The sequence below is a fragment of the Macaca fascicularis genome, chromosome 9 (genome assembly GCF_037993035.2).
Source record: "Macaca fascicularis isolate 582-1 chromosome 9, T2T-MFA8v1.1".
Taxonomy (NCBI): Eukaryota; Metazoa; Chordata; class Mammalia; order Primates; family Cercopithecidae; genus Macaca; species Macaca fascicularis.
In genome coordinates this window covers 100,832,860-100,848,348 of record NC_088383.1, presented here as the reverse complement: position 1 = coordinate 100,848,348, position 15,489 = coordinate 100,832,860, and the positions used below count along the sequence as shown (strand labels likewise).

General features: G+C 41.8%; 1 protein-coding gene across 15 annotated transcripts in view; it reads left to right on the top strand.

The window, feature by feature from the left end:
* Nucleotides 1–15,259, top strand: part of CPEB3 (cytoplasmic polyadenylation element binding protein 3) — a 243,785-nt gene extending 228,526 nt beyond the window's left edge. For all 15 annotated transcript variants that reach the window (XR_012417948.1, XM_045361193.3, XM_074002203.1 and 12 more), the window contains one exon: nucleotides 11,968–15,259. Coding sequence is in view for 14 of the 15 variants with exons in the window: in XM_045361193.3 (XP_045217128.1) it covers nucleotides 11,968–12,195 (228 nt within the window). In the remaining variant the exon portion in view is untranslated. The remainder of the gene's footprint in view (nucleotides 1–11,967) is intronic.
* The last annotated feature ends 230 nt before the right edge of the window (nucleotides 15,260–15,489 follow it).

Here is a 15,489-nt window from a genome sequence, read left to right as displayed (position 1 = left end):
GAAGCCAGTGTTCTCTGGCTTGACCTCTGTTTGCTGGATTTCTCTTAAGCACAGAGGTGCCCATGTCATTGTCTCTTTCCTCTGTGTGGCAACTCTGCACATCTTCTCTTCTGCCCTTCACACCCACGATCTCCAGTTCATTGTTTTCCTTCTTATGACCTGCAGCAGATCCTTAGATTAGGTTTGTTCTTTTGTCAGCCTCTTCATATTCCTGATTCTTTGAGTTAAAGCCTTGCTTGATGTGCTGCTTAACTACATCTTCTTTACACTTTGACTTACACCTTGTATTTGTGCTGCCAATTTTTTTCTTTCTTTTTTTGACCTAGTACTACACTTTGGCTGTGTGCTGCCAATTTTTCTGAGTAGATGCCAGCCTTATATTTGTTCCTATTAAATTATATCACTTCACTTTGCTTCTTTTTCCAGCTTGTCTACTTTGATTCTGTTATCTGAAATCCTTGCTTCTACTTGCCTTCTAGTCACCCATAAGTATGCTTTACGTGCCTTAGGATAACTAGGTATCTGACAGATTATTTTTATTATTATTATTTTTTAATACGGAGTCTCGCTTTTGCCAGGCTGGAGAGCAGTGGTGTGCCTCCCGGGTTCAAGCGATTCTTCTACCTCAGCCTCCCAAGTAGCTGGGACTACAGGTGCGTGCCACCACACCTGGCTAATTTTTGTATTTTTAGTAGAAACGGGATTTCACCATGTTGGCCAGGATGGTCTCGATTTCTTGACCTCATGATCTGCCCGCCTCAGCCTCCCAAAGTGCTGGGATTAGAGGCGTGAGCCACCGGGCCTGGCTGGTATCTGACTGATTTATTTGGTTGTTCCCACCACCAAAGACAGACTGTAACAGAGGCCAGTCTTTGGCTGTCCTTAATAGAACTTTTAGTACATAACTCAAGCTTAGCCTGACCTTGGCCAATGCCTCCTTTCTATTACTACAACTTTTGAGGTCTGAGAAGAAGGAATTCTGCACCTGCGAACGGTTTGTGGTCTCCCTAGTATCTGTTCTCTGCCACTAAGAGTTGTTTAGCCATTGCTTTATTTATTTCAGGAGGTCAGTTTTTTGAGTAATAACAAAATGACTGCAGACGGAAATATTTTCTCTAGCTCATTAGAAACAAAACAATTAAGGATTGACATCAGTTTAAACTTACAAAACTTACAAAGTACGGCTTTCTCTTTGTCTGTAACATTCTAAATATATTATTCCCTTTACCATCTTCTTTTTTTTTTTGAGACGGAGTCTCGCTGTGTTGCCCAGGCTGGGGTGCAGTGGCCAGATCTCAGCTCACTGCAAGCTCCGCCTCCCGGGTTCACGCCATTCTCCTGCCTCAGCCTCCTGAGTAGCTGGGACTACAGGCGCCCGCCACCTCGCCTGGCTAGTTTTTTGTATTTTTTAGTAGAAACGGGGTTTCACCGTGTTAGCCAGGATGGTCTCGATCTCCTGACCTCATGATTCACCCGTCTCGGCCTCCCAAAGTGCTGGGATTACAGGCTTGAGCCACCGCGCCCGAGCCCCTTTACCATTTTCTATAGCCACTCATCTAAGGCTCCATATCAGTCCATCTTATCCTTAGTGGTTACAAGCTCATCAATAAATTACATGTATTCTTCAGCATCTTTGGGTATAGTAATCCCCATTAGGCTTATGAGTATGAATCTAAGTGTCTCTCGGTAGGTACTTCTCATCTCCTTCATCTCCTTTGCCTGCAAGGCCCTTTGAAACAGAGGGTCAGCTTAATGATGTGATCAGCTCTGCATGGGGCTCTAGTATTTGAGCTTTAATGGTAATATAGGTCAGTAACGTGATCCCACCAGATTTGTATGTCCGAAGTGTCAGAGGTTAATGATATTCCAGGTAATTGCAGAGGTTAACAGATAAGCCAGTTTTTATTTTGTTATATATTTGTTTGTTGGGAAAAATAGAGTTAATTTGGATAATCTACTAAAATATTAGGTAATTGTATAGATAGCACTGGGATGTGGCAAAAACCACAAATGGTTTGGGAATGCTTTTCAGAAACTCTTTTACAGACCGTAAGTTATTTTAGGGAAGAACTTTGTATTGGTCTACAGTTCATTTCAGTTGTAATATGGTGGCTGACAGCGAATAGGCACTCCATAAATACTAGTGACGAGGGTGAGGCCACTCGACCCAAAATAATCACCCTTTAGTAGGAGCCAAACTAAGCACCCTTAATCCTTCATGCAGCTGCTTCTCTTTTGTTGATTTTTTTTATTGTTGTTCCTTATGTCCTTTTATTCTTTAACAATTTATTAATTTATTTTTTATTTTATTTTTCATTTTTGTTGGTAATCTTAGCTGGGATTACAGGTGTGTGCCACCATGCCTGGCTTTTTTTTTTTTTTTTTTTTTTTTTTTTTGAGACAGGGTCTCACTCTGTTGCTCAGGCAGGCTGGAGTGCAGTGGTGTGATCTTGGCTCACTGCAACCTCTACTTCCCAGGTTCAAGTGATTCTCTTGCTTCACTCAACCTCTGGAGTAGCTGGTATTACAGGCATCACCACCACACCTGGCTCATTTTTGTATTTTCCGTAGAGGTGGGGTTTCACCATGTTAACCAGACTGGTCTCAAACTCCTGACCTCAAGTGATCCACCCGCTTCTGCTTCTCAAAGTGTTGGGATTACAGGCGTGCACCACTGTGCCCAGCCAAATTTTAATACATAGTGGGTGTAGATAGTAGATATTTTGATATAGGCATGCAACGTGAAATAAGCACATCATGGAGAATGTGGTATCCATCCCCTCGAACATTTATCCTTTGACTTACAAACAATCCAATTACACTCCTTATTTTAATATGCAATTAAGTTATTATTGACTATAGTCACCCTGTTGTGATATCAAATAGTAGGTCTTATTCATTCTTTCTGATTTTTTTGTACCCATTATCCGTCTCCATCTCCTGTCCCACTGTAGCTCCCCACTACGTTTCCCAGCCTATCCTTCTACTCTCTATGTACGTGAGTTCAATTGTTTTGATTTTTAGATCCCACAAATAAGTGAGAACATGTGATGTTTGTCTTTCTGTGTCTGGCTTATTTCACTCAACATAGTGATCTCCAGTTCTATACATGTTGTTGCAAATAGTTGGATCTCATTCTTTTTTAAGGCTGAATGGAACTCTATTGTGTATATGTTCCACATTTGTTTTATCCATTCATATGCTTTTTTGTTTGTTTGTTTGTTTTCTTTTCTTTTCTTTTAGACAGAGTTTCGTTCTTGTCTTCCAGGCTGGAGTGCAATGGTACAATCTTGGCTCACTGCAACCTCCACCTCCCGGGTTCAAGCGATTTTTCTGCCTCAGTGTCCCAAGTAGCTGGGATAACAGGCACCCACCACCACATCTGGCTAATTTTTGTATTTGTAGTAGATACAACATGTAGTAGACCATGTTGTCTAGGCTGATCTCAAACTCCTGACCTCAGGTGATCCGCCTGCCTTGGCCTCCCAAAGTGCTGGGATTACAGGTGTGAGCCATCGTACCTGGCCCATTCATCTGCCAATGGACACTTAGGTTGCTTCCAAATTTGAGCTATTGTGAACAGTGCTGCAACAAACATGGGAGTGCAGATATCTCTTTGATAGACTGATGTCCTTTCTTTGGGGTATATACCCAGCAATGGGATTGCTGGATCATATGTTAGCTCAATTTTTACTTTTCTAAGGAAACTCCAAACTGTTCTCCCTGGTAGTTGTACTAATTTTCATTCCAACCAACAGTGTACAAGGGTTCCCTTTTCTCTACATCCTCACCAGCATTTGCTATTGCCTGTCTTTTGGATATAAACCGTTTTAACTGAGGTGAGATGATACCTCATTGTGGTTTTGATTTGCATTTCCCTGATGATCAATGATGTTAAGCACCTTTTCATATTCCTGTTTGCCATCTGTATATCTTCTTTTGAGAAATGTCTGTTCAAATCTTTTGCCCATATGTGATTGGATTATTAGATTTTTTTTCCTAGAGAGTTGTTTGAGCTCCTTACATATTCTCGTTATGAATCCCTTGTCAGATGGGTAGTTTGCAAATATTTTCTCCCATTCAATGGGTTGTCTCTTTGTTGATTTTATCCTTTGCTGTGCAGAAGGTTTTTAACTTGATGTGATCCTATTTGTCCATTTTTGCTTCGGTTGTCTGTTTGTGGGGGGTATTGCTCAAGAAATTTTTGCCAAGACCAGTGTCCTAAAGATTTTTCCCAGTGTTTTCCTTCAGTAGCTTCATAGTTTGAGGTCTTAGATTTAAGATGTTAATCTATTTTGATTTATATATATATATATTTGAGACAAGGTCTTGCTCTGTCACCCAGGCTAGAGTGCGGTGGCATGCTCTTGGCTCACTGCAACCTCCACTGCCCGGATTCAAGTGATTCTTGTGCCTCAGCCTCCCAAGTAGCTGGGGTTACAGGTGTGTGCCACCACGCCTGGCTAATTTTTTTGTATTTTTGGTAGAGACGGGGTTTCACCATATTGGCCAGGCTGATCTCAAATTCCTGACCTCAAGTGATTCACCCACCTCGGTCTCCCAAAGTGCTAGGATTACAGGAGTGAGCCACAGCACCCAGCCGAGGATTTTTATCATGAAGGGATTTTGAATTTTATCAGATACTTTTTCTGCATCAATTAAAATGATAATATGGTGTTTATCCTCCATTCTGTTGATATAATTGACTGATTTTTTTTTTTTTTTTCTTTGAGACAGAGTTTCGCTCTGTTGGCAGGCTGGAGTGCAGTGGCGCGATGTCGGCTCACTGCAGCCTTCACCTCCCAGGTTCAACTGATTCTCCTGCCTCAGCCTCCTGAGTAGCTGGAATTACAGGCATGTGCCACCATGCCCAGCTAATTTTTGTATTTTTAGTAGAGACGAGGTTTCACCATGTGGGTCAGGCTGGTCTCAAGTTCCTGACCTTGTGATTTCTGATTTTATTTATTTAAATCTTTTCTTTTTCTTAGTCTGGCTAAAAGTTTGTCGGTTTTGTTTAACTTTTCTATTGTCTTTTTCATTTCAGTTGCATTTTATTTCTGCTCTGATCTTTATTATTTCTTTCTTCTATTAATCTTGGGTTTCATTTCCTCTTGCGTTTCTAGTTCTTTAAGTTTCATCATTAGATTCTTTATTTGAAGTTTTTCCTCCTTTTTGATGTAGGCTTACACTATAAACTTTCCTCTTAGTACTGCTTTTGCTCTATCCATAGGTTTTGGTATGTTCTGTTTTCATTATCATTTGTCTCAATAAAATTTTCAGTTTCCTTCGTAATTTCTTCATTGACCCACTGGTCATTCGGGAGCATATTGCTTAATTTCCATGTATTTGTTTTTTCTTTCTTTTTTTTTTTTGTTTTGACGGAGTTTCACTCTTGTCGCCCAGGCTAGAGTGCAATAGTGCAATATCTCGGCTCACTGCAACCTCCACCTCCCAGGTTCAAGCAATTCTCCTGCCTCAGCTTCCCAAGTAACTGGGATTATAGGCATGCGCCACCACACCTGGCTAATTTTGTATTTTTAGTAGAGACGGGGTGTCTCCTTGTTGGTCAGGCTGGTCTCAAACTTCTGACCTCAAGTGATCCACCTGCCTTGGCCCAAAGTGCTGGGATTACAGGTGTGAGCCACTGTACCCGGCCCATGTATTTGTATAGTTTGCAAAATTCCTTTTGTTATTAATTTGTAGTTTTATTACATTATGGTTACAGAAAATACATGATATTATTTCAATTTTTTGAATGTTTTAAGACTTACTTGGTGACCTAACATATGGTCTATCCTTGAGGATGATCCATGTGCTGAGGAAAAGAATGTGTGTTCTGTAGCTTTTGGATGAAATGTTCTGTAAATATCTGTTAGATCCCTTTGTTCAGTCGTGCAGATTAAGTCTGCATCTTTCATCAATAAAGATGTTTCTTTATTGATTTTTGGTCTAGAAGATCTAGCCAATGATGAAAGTTGGGTGTTGAAGTCTCCAGCTATTATTGTATTGGGGCCTATCTTTCTCTTTAGCACTAATATTTGCTTTATATATCTGGGTGCTCCAGTGTTGGGTGCATACATATATAATCAATTTTTATATATATATATATATATATATATATGTATGTATGTATGTATGTATGTATGTATTTTTGAGACGGAGTCTTGTTCTGTCACCCAGGCCGGAGTGCAGTGGCGCGATCTCAGCTCACTGAAACCTCCACCTCTGAGGTTTCAGTAATTCTCCTGCCTCAGCCTCCTGGGTAGCTGGGATTACAGGTACCTGCCACCATGCCTACTAATATAGTACAGGGGTGTTGTACCCCGTAGAGACGGGGTTTTGCCATGTTGGCCAGGCTGGTCTCAAACTCCTGACCTCAGGTGATCCACCCACCTTGGCCTCCCAAAGTGCAGGGATTACAGGCGTGAACCACTGTGCCCGGCCCAAATATATATTTAAAATTTCTATATCCTCTTGTTGAATTGACCCCTTTATCATTATATAGTGACCTTTGTCTCTTCTTTGAGTTTCCTCAGCACAACTATTTTGAATTCTGTCTGAAAGGTCACATATCTCTGTTTCTCCAGGATTGGTCCCTGGTGCCTTATTTAGTTTATTTGGCGAGGTCATGTTTTCCTGGATGGTGTTGATGCTAGTAGATGTTCTTTGGTGTCTGGGCATTGAAGAATTAGGTATTTATTGTAGTCTTCACTGCCTGGGCTTATTTATACCTGTCCTTCTTAGGAAGGCTTTCCAGATATGTGAAAGGACTTGGGTGTTGTATTCTACGCTGTTTCTGCTTTAGGGGTCACCTAAGCCCAAGTTAGCTACTACGGTTCCTGCAGACTCGTAGAGGTGCTGCCTTGATGGTCTTGGGCAAAATCTGGGAGAATTCTCTGCATTACCAGGCAGAGATTCTTGTTCTCTTCCCTTACTTTCTCCCAAACAAAGAGTCTCTCTGTTCTCAGTCACCTAAAGCTGGGGGTGGAGTGACACAAACCCCTGTGGCCACCACCACTCTGACTGTGCTGTGTCCGACCTGAAGCCAGCTTTTGCGTAAGGCCTGCCGTAACCACTCCCTGGTTACTGCCTGTGTTCACTCAGGGCCCTGGGCCTCTACTATCAGCAGGTGGCAAAGCCAGCCAGGCTTGTGTCTTTCCCTTCGGGGCGGTGAGTTTCCCCAAGCCCCTGGGCAGACTCAGAGATGCTGTCCCGGCATCATGTACTAAAGTGGGAAACCTTAGAAGTCTACCTGGTGTTCTATTGTATTGTGACTGAGCTGGCACTCAAACTACAATTGCAGTCTTTCCCACTCTTCCCTCCCCTTTCCAAAGGCGGAGGAGTCTCACTTTTCCACCACCGCCACCCCAGGCCATGAGAAGTACTGCCAGACTAAGTCCAGCATTCCCTTAAGGCCCTAAGTCAGCTCGTGGTAAACACTGCCTGGCCTGAAACCCTCTTTCAGAGCACTGGGCTCCCCTCTGGCCCAGGGCAGGTCCAGAAATGCCATCCAAGAGTCAAATCCTAGAGTTGGGGACCCCAGGAGCCTGCCCACTGCTCTACCCAACTGTGGCCTTGCTGGTACCTGAAGCCAGCAAGTCTCAGAGGCTCACCCAAGGTCCTGGGTATCACTGCTGGCTATTCAGGGCCCAAGGGCTCTTCAGTCAGCAGGTAATGAATGCTGCCAGGACTGGGTCCTTCCTTCAAGGCAGTGGGTTCCCTTCTGGCCCAAGGTGTGTCTAGAAATGTCACCTGGGAGCTAGGGCCTGGAAAAGGGACCTCACAATTCTGACTGTGCCCTGTCCTTCTGTGGCTGAGCTGGTATCCAAGACGTAAGACGAAGCCCTTCCCACTTTTCCCTCTCCTCTCCTCAAACTGAAGGAAGAGGTCTCTTTTGGAGCCATGAGCTGTGCAGCCTGGGGTTAGGGCAGGGGTGATGCCAGCCCTCCCTTGGCTGATGTCTCAGTAGGCCATGTGCCCCCTGAATCCACTGTCTCTGGGCCTAGTTCAGCACTAGGACTCACCTAAGTGTTGCAGTCCTTATGGCCTAGACTGACTTTCAAGTTGATTTGGAGACACAGAGCGCTGTAGCCCACAGTGGCGAGGCTTGGGGGAACTCGAGTTCCCCCTGCTGGAATTGGAGATTCCCCTCAGGCGCAGGCTGGTTTAAATACTTGGTGATTCAGGACTATTTTTCTATCTCCTCAGTTCCTCTTTCAGCAATATGAAGATAAAACCAGGTACTAGGAGGACCTACCTGATTTTTGGTTCTTCTAAAGGTGTTTTTTTCTGTGTAGATTGTTACTAACTTCCTGTTCTTGTGGGGCATGGGTCAGGTGGAGGTTGATCGGCAGAGACTTCTGCTCTTCCATCTTGCTCTGCCTCTCTTTTGTTGATTTCAATCCAGAAATACTGTTTGCCTGTTGCTGTTTGAGAGGTCATAGTAGCTAACTCGCATGTCTGTGTTTGTGGATCATCATGGTGTGTGTCTTGTCGTTAGGCAAACCTCTGCTCTTCAGACACCCTCAGGAGCAGCTCTGCTGGGACAGCACCGCTCATCCCTCTGGAAGACTGCCCTCTGGAAGCTTTCAGGAAAGGCCCCTGAGAGCACAGTAGCAATCCAAAAGCCACATTCTGTTTTTTATTTTTACTATTATTACATATATATTTTTGAGACAGGGTCTCACTGTGTCACCTAGGCTGGAGTACAATGACAGGATCTTGGCTCACTGCAGCCTCTAGCTCTTGGGCTCAAGGGATCCTCCCGCCTCAGCCTCCCAAGTAGCTGGGACCACAGGTGCATCCCACTATGCAGGGCTAATTTTGTTGTTGTTGTTGCCCAGGCTAGTCTCGAACTCCTGGGCTCAAGGGATCCTCCTGCCTCAGCCTTCCAAGGTGTTGGAGTTACAGGCATCAGCCACTGCACCCAGCCTATTTTTTTTCACCATATTAAGAGTTATATCTATTGGCATTTAATGTTCAGCTCTTCACAAACTTGATTTTTCTAACTTTCCAGGCAAAATGAAAATGATTGGAAATTGCAAACCTAAAAGAGGTGTTTGGAACGTGTTTTAGATATAACGGACCACCAGATTTTGAAGGGGGCTGACAGAAAAAGTGAAAACTCTCTACTGCATTGTATTACTTGGCATTCCTTAGGAATAATGTTCATAATGTCTCCTATCTAAGAGGGGGAGGGGAACTAGTACATTTTAGCAAGATTTTTGTCAAAAAACATCAACATTCAAGATATTTTGGCACCAAAAAGGAGAAGTGCCTGGTTTCTGGAAAAATAACTTGAAGTATATGTTATTCCCTAAGAAAGCTGGTAAATAAGGCATCACTGTGTGCCTCTGGCCTCAAGGCAGTCATGAAAGCCTTCATGACACATCTTCTGAACTACTGTGTAGATTAGATCCCCCAAAACCCTTTAGCCAGTAAGGAGCACTGTTACCAAGCTTAGTTGGAAGCCCAAATAGACAGAAGGTGCTGTTTTATTAATACTGCATTTTCAAATATCAGCACAAATGTATTACATGACCTTACGTATGTTTGTTCAGCATTTTACAGCTTGCAGTAGCCATCATTCCACTTGGTCCTAATGTCCCTATGTAATGGAAATCTTTTCTCATCAACCGATGGAGCATAATTAAGTCTTTTTCATGGCTGCATGATATTCCATCGGAATGGATAACCCATATTTTATTCAAGTGTTTCCCCGTAGCTAGACATTTACTTTGTTTCTGATTTTTTGCCATTGTGGACAAGTCTCGCAGTAGATATACTTTACATATGTCCTCACTTCTGGTGGTTATATTTCCAAGCATTGGGATTGCATCTGGAACAATAGCCAACACTGGGATTCTTGGGTTGAAGGGTATACATATTTTTAATTTGAATAATTTGCTAGTTTGCTTTTCAAAAATGTTGTAGCAGACCAGGTGTGGTGGCTCACGCCTGTAATCCCAGCACTTTGGGAGGCCAAGGCAGGGGATCACCTGAGGTCAGGAATTTGAGACCAGCCTGGCCAACATGGTGAAACCCCATCTGTACTAAAAATATAAAAATTATATTTGGGTGTGGTGGTGGGCACCTGTAATCCCAGCTACTTGGGAGGCTGAGGCTTGGGAGGTGAACCTGGGAGGTGGAGGTTGCGGGAGGTGGAGGTTGCAGTGAGCTGGTGGAGGTTGCAGGAGGTGGAGGTTGCAGTGAGCTGAGATTGTTCCATTGCACTCCAGCCTGGGCAACAACAGTGAGACTCCATCTCAAAAAAAAAAAAAAAAAAAAAGTTGTAGCAATTCATATTTCTATCAGCAAATGATGAGAAATAGTTATCACTCTTTTAAATGTTTGCCAGTCTGATGAGAATAATGGCATCAATTTTTTTTCCTGACTACAAGTAAATATGAACATCTTTTTTTTTTTTTTTTCTTTTTTTCTTTAAGAGCCAGGGAAACAGTATGCTGCTCAGGCCGGGCTTGAACTCCTGGGCTCAAGTGATCCTCTCACCTCCTGAGTAGCTGGGATTACAGGTGCATGCCACCACAACCAGCTAATATAAACATTTTTATGTGAATTGTCTGTGAATTCTTATGTGAATTATTCTCTATGCATTTCCTCATTGAGTTGTGTATCTCCAAAGAAGATACACAAATGGACAACAAGCACATGAAAAAAATGCTAAACATTGTCCATCATTAGAGAAATGCAAATCAAAACCACAATAAGATAGTATTTCAACCGGGCATGGTGGCTCACGCCCATAATCCCAGCACTTTGGAAGGCTGAGGCAGGCGGATCACCTGAGATCAGGAGTTTGAGACCAGCCTGGCTAACATGGTGAAACCCCATTTCTACTAAAAATACAAAAAATTAGCCGAGCGTGGTGGTGCACTCCTGTAATACCAGCTACTCAGGAGGCTGAGGCAGGAGAATGGCTTGAACCCGGGAGGTGGAGGTTGCATTGAGCCGAGATCACACCACTACACTCCAGCCTGGCAACAGAGTGACAATCCATCTCAAAAATAATAATAATAATTAAAAATAAATAAAGTTAATGATGTTTCTTTTCTAAAGTTCTAGGAAAGGAAAGTGGGTGAGAACGTGGTAACTTTTTTCTTCTTTTGGTTTTCAGTCATACAGCTTTGCTTCATTTAGATATAAAAATGTTCCCTAAAGGGCTGTGATGAAAAGTTGTCTTCTATTGAAGTTTCCAGTGTTGGGGGGAGATTAAGGTAACAGAGAAAGTTCCAAAACTAAAAAAGCCCCAATTATTATAGTAGCTTCTTAACACCTCAGCTGTGAGTCCCTTTTACTCTCCAGTCCATGGTATGCAGTATTGGGGTGTTAGTCTCAGGGAGCTGCATCACTACGACACTGAGGTGCACAGCCTCACAGCAGTGTACCCTTCAGCTCCTCCCATATTCAGTGTGCCTCTTGCCCTCAGGCCTGGCTCCAGCCACAGCATCTCCCAAGGATGTGCCTGCCTCCTCTTGCTTATGGCCTTTGTCCTGGCTGCTTCCTCTCCCTGCAGTGTTCTTTGTCCTGCACTGTCAGACAAAGCTTTCAGGATTCAGCTTTCAGGATTCAGCTTTCAGGATTCAGCTCAGCCCCTCTTAATCCTCCCCAGCACCCTTTGATGTAAACACTGTTATACCCATTTACAGATTACACAAATGTGTGTGTGTTAGATGTGTTTATGTGTGTGAAAACATACCCATTTTACAGATATAGTCATAGAGCAAACAGAGGCACAGAGATTTTAAGAATTTGTCTCATATCACACAAGAAGTAAATCAAGGAGCTTATTCCAAAGCCTATGCTGTCGATTACCATCCAGTATCAGCAGAGTTGAAAGCAGCATCTGATTGAGACGTACCGTGAAGCTATACTATAAACTCTCAAAAGCAAGACATGTGAGGAAGCTTTGCTAAACCATTTTTCTCTGTCTTTCCTCTTTGGGTCCAGGTTGAAGTAAAGCCATATGTGCTGGATGATCAGATGTGTGATGAGTGCCAGGGCACACGCTGTGGTGGGAAGTTTGCCCCGTTCTTCTGTGCCAACGTCACCTGTCTGCAGTATTACTGTGAATACTGCTGGGCGAGCATACATTCCCGAGCCGGGCGGGAGTTCCACAAACCGCTGGTGAAGGAGGGAGGCGACCGCCCTCGTCACGTCCCGTTCCGCTGGAGCTGAGCCACGGCCGACCCAGCCACAGTACTGGAGTAGATAACAAGGAGGGGAGAGAGAGGGCACTGCCTCAGGGCTTACGGTGTTCTGGAAATCTGTGCATTCGTTCTTGATTTTTAAAGAAGAATTGGGTCTTTTTATTATTATTATTAATTATTATTATTATTATTATTTACAGTCATATTACTGAACTCAGTGTCCAGTATAATGCAGAATTGCAGAGTGTAGAATGGTACTGATTTGCACTTTGATTCACACCTTTGTCTGCTTGGTACCTTAATTTTTTATACCTGATTTGTCACTCGTGACAGTATGTAGGCTGCCATTCTCATTAGCGGCCGTCAGGCTACTGTCTGTGATTCTTTTGTTTGTTGCTGTGGTGGTGTTGTTCTGATTGTTTTGAACTGGAGCATGCACTTATTTTCAGAAACTTAGAGAGTTGCCCCTAGAACAAGACTTACCAAAGGTAATACTCGTGAGTAGGTGGCAGATGTAGCAAAAACTTCACAACAATTCAGCAATCATTAGTTCGGGTCACTTAGAGTAAGGATAACCCTTCATGAAAATAAGCCTTTAGTTGCTCTCTATTTTGACTTGTAAGGATACCTCATAAGCTGGATCTTTTATTTTTCCTTCATGTTTGATTTTTGTTTTGCCGAGGATTTTGGTTAGATCTTTTAGTATTATGTAAATTTATGCTGCAATAGCTTTTGCTGCTATTAAAATGGTATTATTAATACCATAATACTCTATTCAGGCTAAGATATCAATTAAACACAAAAACCCAACAACACACTTTTGTGATTTTAGGGATAGAGTCAGCTGCCGAAAGGAGATCAGAATAGACTTCAGAAAGCTTCGGTGGAAGGTCACTATTTCTGACTGCATGTTTACTTAATCAGGTTGCTGCATGCAATAAATTTTATATCCAATGTCTAGTATAAAACGTTCCCACAATGCACAAATTAAGAATCTATATAAGCTATAAAATACTCATTTTTTAAAAAAAGTTTTTTTCATTCAAAGAATTGGTAATTGACCAGAGGAAGGCATGCCTCAGTAAATGGAATGCTCTGAATGAGAAGAGCCCATAACAGAATGACCTATATTACAACCGATATAAAACCTAGGTGTAGGATATTCTTCAAGCAAATTTGTGGATGGTAGATGAAGTACTTTGCGGTGCTCTGTTATATATTGTGCAATTTATTTTATATAGTAAAGTGATTATGTCTAACTGTGATCAAACTTAACTGTTTAAAGCCTCTGTCAGACATTAACGAACTTGACAGTTCATAACTGGTATATTATAAACTAACACATGAGCTCTTAGTTACAATCTCTTAGTGCTTGCACCATTTTACATAGCTTCAGACCTTGTCCAGAAAACCAAAGAGCTCATCTTAGCTTACAAACACTAAGAATATATACAGGATATAGAGATAAGTTGTCAGATTGACAAACTAGGCACATTTTTAAGAAAGTTGTGTAATGGTGATGCTAAAGAAATGTCTGTACAAAATAAGATGGCCTGGGCAGAGTTGGTTGTCTGGGTGAGAAACTAACTACTTAATTCCCTGGATTTATCCTGTTAAGCTTGAGTAGAATGAAGGCCTGCTGGCACTAGCGTGGTCTAGAATGAAGGCCTGCTGGCACTAGCGTGGTCTAGAATGAAGGCCTGCTAGCCGTAGCGTGGTCTAGAATGGAGGCCTGCTAGCCCTAGCGTGGTCTAGAATGGAGGCCTGCTAACCCTAGCGTGGTCTAGAATGAAGGCCTGCTGGCACTAGCGTGGTCTAGAATGAAGGCCTGCTGGCACTAGCGTGGTCTAGAATGAAGGCCTGCTAGCCGTAGCGTGGTCTAGAATGGAGGCCTGCTAGCCCTAGCGTGGTCTAGAATGGAGGCCTGCTAGCACTAGCGTGGACATTTTTCTAGCATTCACCCTTGGGCTGCAGATAGTAATATATAAACACACACAATGATTGCAAGACTATGTAAATCTTTTTTTAATCTTCTTCCTATGTTTTGGAATTCTGGGGACAATCTGACTGGATATGACACTGCAGAATAGATTTAAGTCGCTGTGTTTTCTGTGCTGTGATGTCCTTGTACTGTCTTAAGTTAGTGTTGCTTTTGTTTCGTTCTCCCATGTTTGGTTGCAATTACTGACTCTCAAGCTATAGTTTGTTTTCAAAAAGGAAAAACAAAATAGTTTTTTACTGGATTAAAAATGCTTATTTTAGAATTCTCCCCTTTTTAAGGCTTTTTGGTAATAATTGCTTTTTTCCAGCCCCGGTGTGGTTTTGTTTGTTTTTTTCTATGTTTGTGGGTTTTTTTTTCATCTGTACAAGAAATTTTGTTATGCACTACTACTTTTTGTATTCTAGACAGTTTTCAAAAGTTGGCAGATTTTTTTTTGTTTTTAAGGAAAAAGGCATGCTTTCTGACTGACATGATCTTTTGCAATACCTCAATTTTGAAATATAGGAAAGAAAATGATATTTTCTAAGTAAGTTTATTCAGAAAAATATATATTAATTTAATTCTGCAAGAAAATGATTTAACAGATGGGTAACTTTATTTTTTTCATGCTTATTTGTGTTTTTTGAAAATGAAGAAGTTAGAGCTTTATAACTATAATATTAAAGATCATATCTAACCTACAGAAATCTACCTAATTATGTGAAAGAAGCAAAACTTTTTGAAGAAGCGCCCCTCTTTCATGTATTAAAATAACACTGAGATTTTTTAAAAAGCTGGAAGATTGTACAGCATAAAGCTAAAGTGAAGACAAAAAACATTGTCCTGAAGAATAGGTTACAAAAAATAAACTCCATTTGGTGCTGAACGTTGTGAATAGATGGTGGAAACTACTTTCCCTTAATTTGTATATTTCTAATCAAGCGTTGATTGTGCGCGACTGACCAGGATTGTGAAAGAGTTCTTCTGTTTGTATTTTTTTAAAGAGAACTTTTTTAGTTTATTAAATTATAACACGTTCCCTTTTGTTTTGTAAATAAATGTGCCCCCAAGTTGTTAATGTTATATTAAAAGAGAGGGTCCTTCAAAAAAATTATTTTTTAAAACACAGAGGTGTTCTGACCTGCAACTTGACTGGGAAGCCCCTGGGTAACACAGGTCCTGCTGTGGCCTTTCCTTGGTGTGACACTTGAACTAGTCGATTTTTTGAAGGCTATAACTTAACCTCGACTATTTGTTGTTATGTGCAATACTGTTTGTACTGTTTGTATAAAAAATAGAAAAAAAAGAAAAGAAAAAAGGCATAAATCTTTATTGCAGATT